Here is a 15,589-nt window from a genome sequence, read left to right as displayed (position 1 = left end):
GGTGTGTGGAGGGGGGACAGGACTAGGCTGGGTTTGGCCAGAGGGGGATGGGAGTCAAAGAGCCGCCAGGTACAAGGGGCACTTTCCTCCTCAGGGCCTCTCCTGCAGCAGCGGGCCAAGGGCAGGGGAAGGGGGTGGCCAAAAATGTTTTGCTTGGGGTGGCAAAAAACCTAGAGCTGGCCCTGGCTGTGGCCCCTCCCTCTGCAGCCCTGGCCCAGAGGCAGAAACCAGACCTGCAGCCTTTGCCAGGGGAGCAGCTGCAGAGAGGCAGGTTTTGGGGCCTGCGGACAGAGGAATGTGAGAACTTGGGGGGGGGGGAGGGTTCCATTGACCTGGGTTTGGTACCTGGGCAAGCCATGGGAGTGGTTGAGCTGGACCTGAGAGGCTGGACTCAGCTCAGGGCTGGAGGACACCCTGCTGCTCCGAATCCTTTGGCTCACCGGGGTCCTCGTTCCCATGGCCCAGTGCTGGGATGGAGCAGTCAGAAGGAGGAGGCAAGGGGCTGCTTTACTCCATCCCACCTGTCCTCTGCCTCTCCTTCCCGCCCACAGCCCCTAGCGGAGTGACTCACCCGTGCCCTTCCCCCAGGTCAATGGGAGAGCCGTGCCGGCTCCGCACTGCCTGGAAAAGCGTCCGTGGCCAATATAGACGCACTTTTCCGGAAACGAGCCCCGATCGCCATTTTCGCGATCAGGGCTTTTTTCCGGAAAAGACTACTGGGCTGTCTACACTGGCCCTTTTCCGGAACAGTGTTCCGGAATAAGGACTTATGCCCGAGCGGGAGCAGAATAGTTTTTCCGGAATAGCGGCTGATTTTGTACAGTAGAGAGTCGTTGCTTTTCCGGAAATTCAAGGGGTTAGTGTAGACAGCTCGCAGCTTATTCCGGAAAAGCGGCTGATTTTCCGGAATAAGTGGCCCAGTGTAGACACAGCCCCTGTGTCTACACTGCAACTTTATTTTGAAATAAGTTAGTCCATCTCTACACAGCATGTAGTTATTTCAAAATGGTTTCAAAATATTGCCAAGCTGTAGGACTTCTTACTCTGACTCCTGTATCCCTCAGGCTACGTCTACACTGGCAGCTTCTTGCGCAAGAACTGTTTTGCGGAAGAGTCCTTGCCCAAAAAGTCTTCCACAAGAGCGCGTCTACACTGGCATGTGCTTTTGTGCAAGAGCATCCACGGTAGTGTGGACGCCCTCTTGCTCAAGAAAGCTCTGATGGCCAGTTTAGCCGTAGCGGTTTCTTGCGCAAGAAATCCCCCTTTGCGGCAACAATCCATTTCCTAGAGGGGGGAACACACCAGAGAGCAACCAGACAGGAGAAGATGGAAACATTTTATTAAAGCGAATGATTCACTCTCAGTTCCCGACACAAAAGTTACACAGGGGCTGGGCAGGGAGGGAGCCCTGGCCTCTGTGTGTGGGGGGCTGGGAATGGGCGACAGGGGAGGTGTCACTGGATGGTCCCTGTTCTGTTCCCTCCCTCTGGGGCACCTGGCACTGGCCACTGTGGGCCGACAGGACACGGGGCTGGATGGGCCTTTGATCTAACCCAGTGTGGCTGCTCTGATGTTCCCTGGTGAGCGCCCCCCATAGACTAGCTCAGGCAGCTCCCTGCCAGGCCTGCTGGCTTGTCCCAGACACTCCCATCCCCCGTCACTCAGGCTGGGGGCTCGCAGCGTCGTGCCAGGGATTTTCTGGGCAGCTACAATTCCAGGCAGCGCCGTTCAGCGTTGCAATAGCCCAGCCCCCGCCTGGAGCTCGCTCCTTGTCTCCAGCTCTGCAGGGGAGAGCAACGTTCCCAGCAGGCAGCAGCTTCAGGAGCCAGGGCCGGCTGCTTTCCTGAGCTCAGCTGGCCCCCAGAGCCCAAAGGTGGGGGAGGGGAGAGGGGACTAGTGAGGGGCAGAGCCATGGGGGTGGATGATTTGTGTGACCTGATCTGAACTCTGCCTGTCCCCAGCAAGGTTGCTAGTTCTGTCTCTATCCAGCCTCCAGCTCTGCCCTTCAGGGCCTGTCTGCTCCTCTGTCCTTCCACCTCCCTTAAGTGGAGCTGCAGGGAGAGAAGGGGAGGAGGTTTCAGGAACCATAGAAATGAGGAGCCAGGGGCTGGGTACAGGGGAGTCCTCCAGGGTCACACAGACTGGGGTGTGTGAGGCCAGAGGGGCTGCTGTCAGGACGACAGTCGGAGCTCGGTGTTTGTGCCCCACCCCACCCAGATCCAGGGTCGGATTCTCTCCCCAGGGAGGGAGCCCGGCGGGAAAGTGAAGATCGGGGCTTTGGCAGCCGCATCAATAAATGTTACCAGCCCCCAGTCACAGTCCAGGCAAACCCGGATCCTGCGGGGGGGGCTCAGTGGCAGGGGGGTTGCAGGGTCAGTGAGAGCCCGGAACTGATCCCACCACCACCCCACAGCCCAGATCCCCTCTTTAGGGCTCAGGCTGATCCCTCCCTTTCTGATCACAGACTGTCTGGCCACCCCCAAAGCCCAGTATTGCCCAACCCCCACCTCCACCTCCCAGTAATGTCTCCCCGAGGTGAAGCCCTCACGGCCGAGTACACAGGACACACTGTCAAATCTCTCCCGGATGTCGGGCCGTGGCTGCCGTGTGTTTCCCAGTCTCACACGTTTCCCATCCTCCGTCAGGACGAGCTGGGGATGCGCCGTGTCTGAATCCAGAGTCACGTTGGCTGGGGGAGAATCAGAGTGTGAGGAGCAGAGCTCAGCCCTGGGGGGGGTCGATGGCGTCAGGGACAGAATCTGCCCCAGCTGGGCAGTGACTCAGGGACTCTCCTGCCTCCAGGGGCACCCGGCTCTGAGTGGGGAGCAGCCCTGAGGTCTCTGCCCAGCCCAAGGGGCAGCTCACTCCCTGGCAGGGAGGGGCCGTGGCAGAGAGAAGGGATCAGAGGGGCCCTGACACTGGGAATCTGCCCCCTCTCCCTGGATGAGCAACTCTGGGCAGGGGACCCCAGAGGGCCGGGGACCCCAGAGGGACGGGATGGAAACTGCCTGGTCAGGGCTGGCTGGATCCAGGCCCTGCCCATGGCTGGGCCCCTCCCCATTGAAATGTCCCTGGGTCCCAGCTGCCTCTGGGCAGGGTTTGTGATTCCCCCTGGGACACGTCTCCCCCGCACGGCACGTCTGGGCTCGGCTCCTTTCCCGCCGCACTGGAGCTCTGGGCTGAGCTCCGACCTGCCCCCCACCAGGGTGCTCAGCCTCCGGCCCAGCGCCCAGACCCCGCAGAGCCAGCAGGGAGGGGCAGGGACTGGCCCCAGCTGGGCTGGGCGGGAAGAGGCTGAACAAGGCGAGTCCTGCACTGGGGGTGCCCAGGTGCCGTGCGGAGGGAACAGGGGTGTCTCTGTCCCAGCCATGGCAGGAGGCTGACTCAGGGGTGACAGAAGGAAGAGGGGCCCCAGGGAGCTGAGGGGGGTCCCAGTGGGGGCTGGGCGGAGGGAGAGAGAAACTGAGCTCACACGGGGGGAGAGGAAAAGGGGAACAGGACCAGAGCTCTGCTCTCAGCAGCTCCCCAGCTGCCTGCCATGGGCCCAGGGCTGCCCCTGTCTGTGCCCCGGGCCCTGGTCCTCTGGGGTCTGATCCATCCCTTCCCCCGGCAGAGCAGGGACCCTCCCATGGACTCTTGGGTCCTCTGCTGGGAGCAGGAGAAAGAGCAATGTCCCCACGTGCCCCAGAGTCCATGCTGGGCACAGCCCGTCAGTCACTGGGGGGAAGAGAAACTCCCCTCTTGGACCTCCCCACTCCCTTCCCCAGAGAACAAGGGGAAGGAATGGGTAGCAGGCTTCAAACTAGTAACAGAAAGTTCTTCTTCCAAAAGCAAAGAGTCAACCTGTGGAACTCCTTGCTGCAGGAGGCTGTGAAGGCTAGAACTAGAACAGAGTTTAAAGGGAAGTGAGATCAAGTCATGGAGGTTGGGTCCATGGAGTGCTATTAGCCAGGGGGTAGAAATGGTGACCCTGGCCTCTGTTTGTGGAAGGCTGGAGAGGGATGGCACGAGACAAATGGGTTGGTCATTGTCTTTGGTCCATTCCCTCCAGAGTACCTAGTGTTGGCCGCTGTCGGCAGACAGGCTACTGGGCTAGATGGACCTTTGGTCTGACCCAGTACGGCCATTCTAAGTTCAGGGCTCAGGGTTGGGGGTCTCACTGGACCACCCTGATTTTCATGCAAACCTGCTCCTGGGTGGCCAGGCTGGCAGCTCTCCTGCCCTAGACGGCCACTTTCCTGTGCCTAGTGCGGAGGTTGTGGATGAGGTCTTCACTAAACCGGGCGGGCGCCCGCCTCTTGCGGACCTGGGCAGGCTCCCATGAGCCGCCAGCCTGGTCCCGGGAAGAGGGGGAGGGCTGGGTGGCAGCGGGTGGCTAGCTCGTGCCGTGCCAGGTGCAGGGTCTGCTGGCTGGGTGCTGGCAAGCTTGCACCTGGCACGGGCACCGTAGCCAGCCTGTGCCCCTTTAAGGGCTCCAGGGCTGGGAGGGGGGCAGAATAGTTTCCCTGGTGGTGCCCAGAGTGGCCACCAGGGCAAGCTGGGGAGGGCTAGCCTCCCACTAGTTCGAATTAAGTAGCTACACAGCCCTTAATTCGAACTACTTAATTCAAACTAGGCATTAGTCGTCATAGAATGAGGTTTACCTAGTTCGAATTAAGCGCTCCGCTAGTTCAAATTAAGTTCGAACTAGCGGTTTGTATGTGTAGCGGCTGTTAGTTCGAATTAACTTTGTAGTGTAGACATACCCTTGGGGATTCCTGGAGATAAAGGGCTCTGGGCTGGGGGGTTGGACTCTGGGCTGGGGCTCTGGGCTGGCTCAGGAGGAGGCGTTTGGGGGCGGGAGGAGGCCCCTGTGCCAGTGAAAGCTGGGGGAGGGGCAGTTTGTGGCTCTGTTCCCATGGCTGGGGCCTGGCCAGAGGTGCTAAACAGCCTGCCCGGTGCCTGTCCTTTGGCACCGCACTGCGCCTGACAGCAGGCCTGGCTCTGAGGGGGGCACGAGGCCTGAGGCAGCTCACCTGGTCTATACAGGCTGAGGGGTCCCTCCAGTGCATCCGGCAGAGTGTCTGGGGGAGGAGAGGGGAGATTCAGGTTTGCACGGGGAGCCCAGAGCCGGGTTATCACGTCACAGACACACTCAGGCCTTGTTCACATCCGGCCTTTTGTCGGTGCCTAGGCCCAGGTCCTGCAGAGACTTTGGCATCAAAGCCGCTTTCGGCACTTTAGTCCCTTGATTAGGGTTACCAGGTAGTCTAAAAAAAATACTGGACACACTTGATGGGGGAGGGGGGAAGGGACCATCCGGGAGGGGAGCAGGGCTGGCTGGGAGGAGGGGGGGGAAGCAAAGCTGGTGGGAGGGGGGCTTCAGGTGCAGCGGGGCTGGCTGGGAGAGATCGGGGGGGGGGCAGCCGGCGGGAAGCAGAGCTGGCGGAGGGGGTTCAGGGGCAGCGGGGTTGGCCGGGGGAGATTGGGGGATGCGCACCTGGAAGGAAGCAGAGCTGGAGGGGACGGGAAGGGTCGGGGACAGCGGGGCTGGCTGGGGGAGATCAGGGTGGAGGGGGGTGGCCAGTAGGAGTGGGGTTGGCCAGGGGAGGTCGGGAGAAGGAGAACCGGCTGGCAGGAAGCAGGACTTCGCAGAGGGAGCGTATCGGCCAGAGGGGAGCAGGACTAACCCGGGCATGTGCAGATCCGGAGGTGCTGCCTGTCCCATGCACAGTCCCGGTGAAGCGAGTCCGGCTGCAGCTCCGCAACGCGCTTGCCTAGTGCTCAGGAACACACACAGGGCTTCCCCTCCTCCCCAAGGCATCACTCCCAGCGCAGGTCGCGCCCCTTCCCAGCCACTCCCCCGCCCCCTCCAGGCTTCTGGACATCGGAAAACCAGAAAATACCGGACACTGCACATGTCCAGTATTTTTCAATTTTTTTTTACTGGATAGAGGGCACAACAATCAGGCTGTCTGATAGAACGCCGGACACCTGGCAACCCTACCTTTGATGCTAATGGGAGGTGAGGGGTTGTGTGTGAACTCCTGGCTCTCGCTGGGCGCTGCAGGGCTGTTTGCTTAGTGTGTCTACACGGAGCAGCACGATGGGGTGCTGGCCTCCAGAGGCAGCAATCGGAATGAGGAGAAAACCACTTTATCCCTGGGGAAACTGAGGCAGGGTGGTGGGCTCCATGGTCCATATTCACCCTGTGCCGGCAGAGCAGTGTCGGGAGGCCACTTGTGACCCGCTGCTCAGTGGCTGCAGGGGCCGGAGTCGGGCTTGGCTTAGGCAGAGTCACATCCCAGTTACAATAGTCCCGTGTGCCTGGGCCAGGGACCAGAGAGCCAGAGGCCCAGTGTTACACAGCCCACGTCTCCCTGTCCCTCCCCACTGCCTTCCCCATCCCTCCCCTCCCCCTCCTTCTCAGAGACAGGCCTTGGGCCTGCAGCTTCTGGGAGGCAGCACAAGAGGCAGGACTGGAGCTCAGGGAGGGGTGGGCCCAGCTCCAGCAAACAGCTTGTAACTGAGAGGCCAGATTTCAAATGGCCCCTTTTGGTCCCCAAGAACTGCCCCTGCAGCTCCTACCATCCCCACCTGCATCTGTGGGGGCTGCACCGCCCTGGGGTAGGGGCGGACTGGCAATCAAAATAGGCCCAGGAAATGGGTTGAGAACGGCCCACTTTTTCACATCAAAGAATGTTTTTTAATTTACTCTTTGGCCCCCATTAGCCACACACACCCCTGACCCATTAACTACGCCCCTGACCCCTGTTAACCATGCTACTGACCCCCTTTAAGCAGGCCTCTGGAGGTAACATGCTTGGGGCAAGATGGACACATGACCAGAAGTAAAAGGTGTCATGGGACCCCCTCCTAAGAACTTTTCCCACCGTCCTCCTACCAATAGGGATTAGTTGGCCCCCACCAAACCCCCCTCATGCAACTATCCTGCAATTGCATTAACCCAACGTGTGTGACATTAACTCGGGGGCGGAGAGGCTGGGGGAAATGTTCCCTTCAAGAGTTTCCTCCCATGAACAGAATGAATTTTGTGTTGTGCACCTGTACTGAGTTAAGGTGGCTTGTTTGGATGTGCCACTGTGGCACCCACGTTATTAATAAATATCTTATGAACCTCTCCCTTTTCCCTCTGCTGCCATGTCTCTTCCCCTTGCTCCATCAGCTCCCCTGGTGCCTGCTGCCCCCCAACCCCTCACTCTCCTCTGCTTGGGAGGTTGTGGAATCCCCATCTCTGGAGCTATTTAAGAGTAGGTTAGATAAATGTCTATCAGGGATGGTCTAGACAGTATTTGGTCCTGCCATGAGGGTAGGGGACTGGACTCGATGACCTCTCGCAGTCCCTTCCAGTCCTAGTATTCTATTATTCTATGATTGGCAATTGTCTCTCCTCCAACCCATCCCTTGGTGCCTTCCCCTGACCTGCCCTCCTCCCCTCAGCACAAGCCCCTTCCTCTCCCAGTCCTTCCTCCTATTTTCCCCCTTCCCCTATCCCACCTACCTTCTTCCTTCCAGTTTGCGGGGCTGGAGTCTGCGATTGGGCCCCAGAAGTTCCTGCAGCCTTGACCCCAGCTGCTTGCGGGGCTCCAGACCATATTCCAGGCCTGGAGCTGGGCGGCACAATGTTAATTTTACTGAAGTCCACGCATTCCATTAGCAGGAACACAGGGGTTGGGGGAAGTCACCCCCCCGACCCACCATGCAGAGCATGCCTGTGTAAGCGGGTCCATACCAGAGACGTAGCGAGGGTGTTTTGCACCCAGGGGAAAAGGCCAATTTTGTTACTGTGGATCATATTACAGTAAACTTCCGATAATCCGGCACCTTTGGGACCCAGGGGGTGCCAGATTATCAGATATGCCGGACTATCAGAAGGGGGGGCTATGAGGGATCTGGGGTGGGGGAGCGTGCCACCCCAGACCCTTCATAGCCCCCCCTTCCGATAGTCTGGCTCTGCCCCAGGCGTCCCTGATTCAGCCGCTGCTGAAACTGACCAGCAGCGGCTGAATCGGAGACGTCTGGGGCAGAGCAGCTGGAGTGCTGCCGGGTTGGTCGGGTAGCGCCGACCCTTGGCGCAGCGAGACCAACTGGGCAGCACCCCAGCTGCTCTTGGGGAAGCCTGGGGCAGAGCAGCTGGGGTGCTGCTGGGTTGGTCCCGCAGCGCCGCTCCTCGGCGCTGCGGAACCAACCCGGCAGCACCCCAGCTGCTCTGCCTCAGGTGTCCCCAAGTCAGACGCTGCTGATACTGATCAGCAGCTGACTCCAGGAAGCCCGAGGCAGAGCTGCTCTGCCCCGGGCCTCCCTGAGTCAGCCACTGGTTAGTTTCAGCAGCGGCTGAATCAGGATCCCTGGGGAAGAGCAGCTGGGGGGCTGCCGGGTTGGTCCCTTAGCGCCGAGGAGCAGCACTGCAGGACCAACCCAGCAGCACCCCAGGCCTCCCCAAGTCAGCCGCTGCTGAAATTGACCAGCTGCTGATTCTAGGAAGCCCCGGGCAGAGCAGCTCTGCCTCAGCCTTCCTAGAGTCAGCCGCTGGTCAATTTCAGCAGCGGCTGAATCGAGGACACCTGAGGTGCTGCCTGGTTGGTCCCGCAGCCCCCAGGGGGCAGCGCTAGGGGACATTCCCACCATTCCTCACAGCTACTCACCTGTGTTGTTGCTTGGTGAGTAGCTGCTCCTCAAATGAGGAAATCTAATGTAAATGTACTGCGCAGGCGCACAGTTCAGAGAGGGCTCAAGAGCTACTCTTAGAGCCCCTGAGATTTACCGGTAGCTCACGATCTACTGGTTGGTGACCACAGCCTTAGAGCCACATGGAGGGAGCAGCCTGCAGTTTAAAGTGATCTGGGGCTGCAGCAGGCAGGGAGCTCAGCCTGCCTTGGGGGTGCTGCAGAGCTGCCTTTGGCACCCCAGCCTCTCCTGCACCCCCACTCTGTACCCTCTGTCCCAGGTGATAACTCCCTCCCAGACTCTGTAGCCCCTCCTGCACCCCTCCCCCAGGCCAGAATCCTCTCCTACATCCACACCTCCTCCCATTCCCCTGCCCCAGGTCACCACCCACACCCTCTGCAGTCTGCACCCCCCTTTTCCCCTTCTCCCAGGTCACAGCTCCCTCCCCGAACCTGTACCCCCCTCCTACACTTCTCCCCCAGGCCAGAATCCTCACCGGCATCCAGACCCCCTCCCTGACCCTACACCCTAATCTGCGACCCTGGTCACCACCCCAAACTCCCTCTCAGACCCCACACCATCTCCTGCAGCCCAGTCCCTTACCCTGTGTGGCCTTCTGTATGCAACACCCACCCTAAACCCTGCACCCCCACCATAGCAAAGTGTGGGCCTTGGCCACTTTCCAAAATCTTGTAGTGGCCCCCACCTAGAATTATTGCCCCCCAGCATTGATGCTGATTGGCTCCGCTTGGGCCTGGTGAGCTGTGTGCTTGCCAGAAGGGAAAAGTTTTCTACAGTGACCTTGCTCTTAAAGTGCCGTGTTCCTGAGTTGCTTTGCAGGACCCAGATGTGTTGCTCACACAAGGTGTTTGCAGAGATACCCAGAGTGACCTGCCCAGGCCAGGGAGCGACGTCCAGAACCCCCTGCAGAGAAGTGCCCCATGCACATCAGAAAAGAGAGTAACTTGAAAATTGCTTGAGCAGCAAAAACCCTCCAGCAATTCAAAGTTCCTGTGTGAGCTGTGCACAAATCACACAAGGTACTGACTGTCCCCAACACAAAGGGGATTGGAACAGAACTCATCCGGGTATAATCTGGATGGTTCTAACAGGTCAGATACTGTCAGGGGTCATCCTGCTATCACAGGAGAAATGCACCATGACTCGCCTATGCCCCAGGAGAAGGGAACTGGGCGTGTTTCTCTCTCTCTGGCGTTTCTCACTCTCACACTCACTGAAATTGCAAAAACTGCTTCTGAACAAACAAGGGTTTGAATTAATCAGCCTGAGTGTCTTGGAACCCAAGCCAGTGTCATGCACCCCGCAGTTATATGGAAGCATCATCTAATTATGAACCAATTGACCAGCGCCATTCTCCTTCCAGGGTCCCACTTTCCCCTCCTCCATCCCCCCAAGGTACCTTTGAACTCCCTCAGCGTCTCCGACAGCGCAGTCACTTTCTGGGAGAAACCATGGACTCGCTCTTCCAGTTGAGGAGCCATCTCATCCGGCTGCTGGGCCTGCCCCTTCTCACACCTGGGGAGAAGCAACATCCCATGGTGGCAATGCAGTGATTCTCAGCCTTTTCAAGCATATGGACCTCTTTTCAATCCATGAAAATTTCACGGACTCCCTCCCCTCCCTGGGGGAGAAACAAAGAAAACAAAAAGAAAAAGAACGTAAGAACGGCCGTACTGGGTCAGACCAAAGGTCCATCTAGCCCAATATCCTGTCTGCTAACAGTGGCCAGCACCAGTTGCCTCAGAGAGGATGGACCGAAGACAATGATCAAGCGATTTGTCTCCTGCCATCTCTCTCCAGCCTCTGACAAACAGAGAACAAGGACACCATTTCTACCCCCGGCTAATAGCCTTTTATGGACCTAACCTCCATGAAATTATCTAGCTTCTCTTTAAACTCTGTTATAGTCCTAGCCTTCACAGCCTCCTGCAGCAAGGAGTTCCACAGGTTGACTACATGCTGTGTGAAGAAGAACTTTCTTCTATTCGTTTTAAACCTGCAACCCATTAACTTCATTTGGTGTCCTCTAGTTCTTCTATTATGGAACTAATAAATAACTTTTCTTTATTCACCCTCTCCACTCATGATTTTATAGACCTCTATCATATCTCCCCTTAGTCTCCTCTTTTCTAAACTAAAAAGTCCCAGTCATTTTAACCTCTCTTCATATGGAACCCATTCCAAACCCCTAATCATTTTACTTGCCCTTTTCTGAACCCTTTCCAAGGCCAAAATATCTTTTTTGAGGTGAGGAGACCACATCTGTACACAGTATTCAAGATGTGGGCATACATAGTTTTATACAGGGGCAGTAAGATATTCCGTGTCTTATTTTCTATCCTTTCTTAATAATTACTAGAATCCTATTTGCCTTTTTGACTGCTGCTGCACACTGTGTGGAAGTTTTCAGGGAACTATCCACGATAACTCCAAGAGCTCTTCCCTGATTTGTCGTAGCCAAATTAGCCCCCTTTATACTGTACGTATAGTTGGGGTTATTTTTCCCAATGTGCATTACTTTACACTTATCCACATTAAATTTCATTTGCCATTTTGTTGCCCAATCATTCAGTTTGGTGAGGTCTTCTTGGAGTCCCTCACAGTCTGCTTCTGTCTTGACTATCCTAAACAGTTTGGTATCATCCGCAAACTTTACCACCTCACTGCTTACCCCTTTCTCCAGATCATTTATGAATAAGTTGAAAAGGATTGGTCCCAGGACTGACCCTTGGGAGACACCACTAGTTACCCCTCTCCAATCTGAAAAGTTACCATTTATTCCTACCCTTTGTTTCCTGTCTTTTAACCAGTTCTCAGTCCAAGAAAGGACCTTCCCTCTTATCCCATGGCCATGTAATTTACACAAGAGCCTTTGGTGAGAAACCTTGTCAAAAGTTTTCTGAAAATCAAAGTATGCTATATCTACTGGATCCCCCTGTCTGCATGTTTGTTAACCCCTTCTACGAACTCTATGGGTATATCTACACTAACCCCCTACTTCGAACTAGGGTGGCTAATGTAGGCATTCGAACTTGCAAATGGAGCCCGAGATTTAAATATCCCGGGCTTCATTTGTATGTTCCCGGGCGGGCGCCATTTTTAAATGCCCTTAGTTCGAACTGACTGCCCGTGGCTACATGTGGCAGTCAGAAGTTAATCCAAACTAAGTCCTTAGTTCGGATTAACTGTTACACCTCATTGCAGGAGGAGTAACAGTTAATACGAACTAAGGATTTAGTTCAGATTCACTTCTGACTGCCGCATATAGCCATGGGCAGTCAGTTCGAACTAAGGGCATTTAAAAATGGCGCCCGCCCGGGAACATACAAATAAAGTCCGGGATATTTAAATCCCGGGCTTCATTTGCAAGTTCAAATGTCTACATTAGCCACCCTAGCTCAAACTAGGGGGCTAGTGTAGACATTCCCTAGAAGATTAGTAAGACAGGATTTCCATTTACAGAAACCATGTTGACTTTTGTCCAACAAATTATGTTCTTCTACATGCCTAACAATTTTGTTTCTTTACTATTATTTTGACTAATTTGCCCAGTACTGAACTTAGATTTACCAGTCTGTAATTGCCAGGATCGCCTCTAGAGCCCTTTTTAAATATTGGTGTCACGTTAGCTACCTTCCAGTCATTAGGTGCGGAAGCCAATTTAAAGAATCCTTGTATTAAGAAACTTTGTATGAGGTAAAGAAAAAATGTCTTTTGAACTCTCCCCTTTCCTTGATTGCCCTGTTGAAATGAATGAGGTGTGAATGGAGAATGAAAGGGGAGCACCTCCAGCAGCAGCTGCAAAGGTGGAGAAAGTCTGGGATCCAGACCCAAGCCAATACCTGTGCAGTGAGCTCATTAAGAAGACTGGACATACAGACGACTTGGGAGTCCAGCAGCAAGTGCCTGCCCTTGGAAGAACTTTCCTAGAAGCATTATAAAGGCGAGGTGATGACTAACTGGATCCACGAGGGGGATAAATAGGAGGCATCCTGCAGGGGGACCCCGGATTTTCGTCTTGTCAACATGGGAGCATTGATCCGGATAGGCAGAAGCCTGGCTCCACCCCTCCCCCATCTAACTCACCTGGCCAGTGCAGTTAGGGGGAGCAACTATTGGTAACAACAAGATGGAGTGTGGTTGTGTCTGTGTGTGTGAGTGCGTGAGTGTGATGTATCATATGCATATGATAAAGTGTTGATTGATCTATGTATGTTCAGTAAATGAGGCCTGTTGCCTTATTCCCCTGAAAAAGATCCCAGGTGCTTCTTTTAAGCATAATACTCACAGGTCTCCAAACAGCCCTCGGGCAGGAAAGACCCTGGATCCCTGCTGCCCTGGGCTGAATGGTGCCCAGCGCACAGCAGGGACAGGCCCACATCCCACCCCTCAGTCCTGGGGCAGCCAGTCCCCAGGGCGGTGACATGGGTAGAATATGCCACAGGCCAGTCTGCGCCTTCCCGTGGGTAACTGCAGAGTCGTCTCTAAAGGGGCGAGGGCCTCAGGGTTAAATGGGTCAGAGATTTGAATCCCAAATGTGACCTTCCCGCACGTTCTGCTGTGGAGCCCTGGGGAGAGGCAGCGACAACTTCACTGCCCAGTGTTTCCCCAGCGCTGTGAGGGGGTGAGAGCGACCTACCTGGTCAAGGTGCCTCTGATCTCCTGTGAGAGAGAGAGAGAGAGAGAGTTTCAGTCCCACCTGACACACACTGTGAATTCCAAGGGAGGGATTTGGCGAGCGAGGGGAACTAGGCTTTGCCTGGCCCCAGGGCCACGGATCCCCTGAGCGAATGGGGCTTTGCCATCTCTAGCCTCTCTGTGCCTGTGGGTCTGCACAGAACAACAATTCCCATGCCAGGAGGGCGCACACGGAGCTGCCCGGTGACCTCTGACTCCTGTGCCCACCTGTTAGGGCAGCGTTTCTCAAACTGTGGATCTTGACCCTCCGGGGGATCGCAAACAGCTGAGAGGGGGGTTGCGGTATCACAAGTTTTAGAACCCCTGTGTTAGGGGCTGTCCTGTCTCTGTGGTGGGAGCTGGAAAATTTCCCCCTCAGTCTCACCTGCAGGAATTCACTCGCCGGCTTCTGACATGTCCCCTCCAGCTCCCGGATCCGCTCGCTGAGCCGGGAAATCTGCTCCGAGAGTTTGGTGACAGTGTCAGTCCCTGCCTCCACTATCATCTCGTCCAGCTTCTGCAGCTGGGCCAGCAGGAGTCGCTCTTGTTCCTCCAGGAACTGCCGCAGCTGCTGAAACTGGGTCACAATCTTCTGCCGCTCGGCTTGTGTCCGTTTCTGGAAGAAGAACCAAAGGAAGAACATCACCATCACTAGGGGAACATGGATGGAGCCTGGGGTCCTTCTCAGAGCGCTGAGTGTGCAGGGGGGAATCTCTGCAAATTCTAAGTTACCAGACAGTGAACAGTCTCCTGCAGTTACTAGAGAGAGAATTTTCTCACGTCATCCCATACGGCCCCAGAATCTCATAAAGGATGTTTCCGTGTCTGACGTGCTTTGGATCGTGTGTGGCTGATGGTCTCAGTGACGCCGAGCCAAAGCAGCAGGGAGCAGGACTCAGCACTAGCTCTTGGTGACATTTTCCGCATTACATTTTTTTCCTGGGAAAATACATTTATAAAATAGATCGTTTTTGGTTCAACCCATTTCTGTAATGTCCTGCCAGCAAAGATGTTTAGGTTTTTAGTTTTGTTTCTGTTTTTGTTAGTTTCAGGACTAGAGGGAGGGGAGCTGGCCCAGCACGACCACACACTACTCACGACTGCAGGGCCCGGCAGGTTTATGAGATCAGAGACAGAGTCACAGTAATAGACACTGGGAGTGTTTTCAGAGGGTTTGAAATTGTCAGACCTTGTTACCATAGGGAGCTGGGGTCACATACTCAGAGGCTGCATGCACAGGGGTGGGGGAGATCGCAGGGGAGGGAGCTGGAGGAAAGGAGGGACACTGAGAGCATCGGGGATGTCCTGAGAAGCCAGGGTGCATGGGGGTAGGGAGTGAGGTGTAGAGGAGGGACACAGCCAGGCAGGTGCAGGGTGGAAATCTGGCCTGGCAGCCACCCGTGATGACCTAGCTCTGGCGATTGCAGGTGTTTGCAAACAATCCTCAGTGCCCCTCCCCCGTTCCCACCCCTGCTTCTTTCTTTACCCGCCTGCTGCGGGTCGTGTGCATGAGGCTGTGGCTGGGGCTAGGAGCTCTCTCTGGCTGGCTTGTCCATAGGGTGCCTGGCCCCACGGGGCCCCAATTGCTCCCTGGGGCCCGGGGAGGCCGGTGCTATAGACACCAGTGCATTCTACTCACTACCAGTTATTGCCATTGCCATGAACGTCAGCATGGAAACCAGGGTTGCCAGACAGAGGTTGACTGGCAATCAAAATAGGCCCGGGAAATGGGTTGAGAACGGCCCACTTTTTCACATCAAAGAATGTTTGTTAATTTACTCTTTGACCCCCATTAGCCACACACACCCCGACCCCTGTTAACCATGCTACTGACCCCCATGAGCGAGGCCTCTGGAGGTAACACTCTCGGGGCAAGATGGACACATGACCAGAAGTAAAAGGTGTCATGTGACCCCTCCTAAGGACTTTTCCCACCATCCTCCTACCAATAGGGATTAGTTGGCCCCCACCGAACCCCCCTCATGCAACTATCCTGCAATTGCATTAACCCAACATGTGTGTGACATTAACTAGGGCGGAGAGGCTGGGGGAAGTGTTCCCTTTAAGAGTTTCCTCCCATGAGCAGAATGAATTTTGTGTTGTGCACCAGTACTGAGTTCAGGTGGCTTGTTTGGATGGTCCACTGTGGCACCCACGTTATTAATGAAGATCTTATAAACCTCTACCTTTTCCCTCTGCTGCCATGTCTCTTCTCCTTGCTCCA

General features: G+C 55.7%; 1 protein-coding gene across 1 annotated transcript; it reads right to left on the bottom strand.

Annotated features, from left to right (window-relative positions):
* Positions 1-860: 860 nt before the first annotated feature.
* On the bottom strand, positions 861-14,217 carry LOC142823217 (zinc finger protein RFP-like). Its single transcript, XM_075913836.1, has 5 exons — positions 13,751-14,217; positions 13,328-13,350; positions 10,088-10,203; positions 5,016-5,063; positions 861-2,689 (listed from the first exon to the last, which is right to left on the bottom strand). Exons 1-5 carry the CDS (start codon positions 14,012-14,014, stop codon positions 2,172-2,174), a joined length of 969 nt encoding a protein of 322 aa, XP_075769951.1. The 5' UTR covers positions 14,015-14,217; the 3' UTR covers positions 861-2,171.
* Between the last annotated feature and the right edge of the window lie 1,372 nt (positions 14,218-15,589).

This window comes from Pelodiscus sinensis, chromosome 32, assembly GCF_049634645.1.
Source record: "Pelodiscus sinensis isolate JC-2024 chromosome 32, ASM4963464v1, whole genome shotgun sequence".
In the NCBI taxonomy this organism is placed as follows: domain Eukaryota; kingdom Metazoa; phylum Chordata; order Testudines; family Trionychidae; genus Pelodiscus; species Pelodiscus sinensis.
Note: the sequence above shows the minus strand (reverse complement) of the source record. Positions and strands in the feature narration are given on the sequence as shown.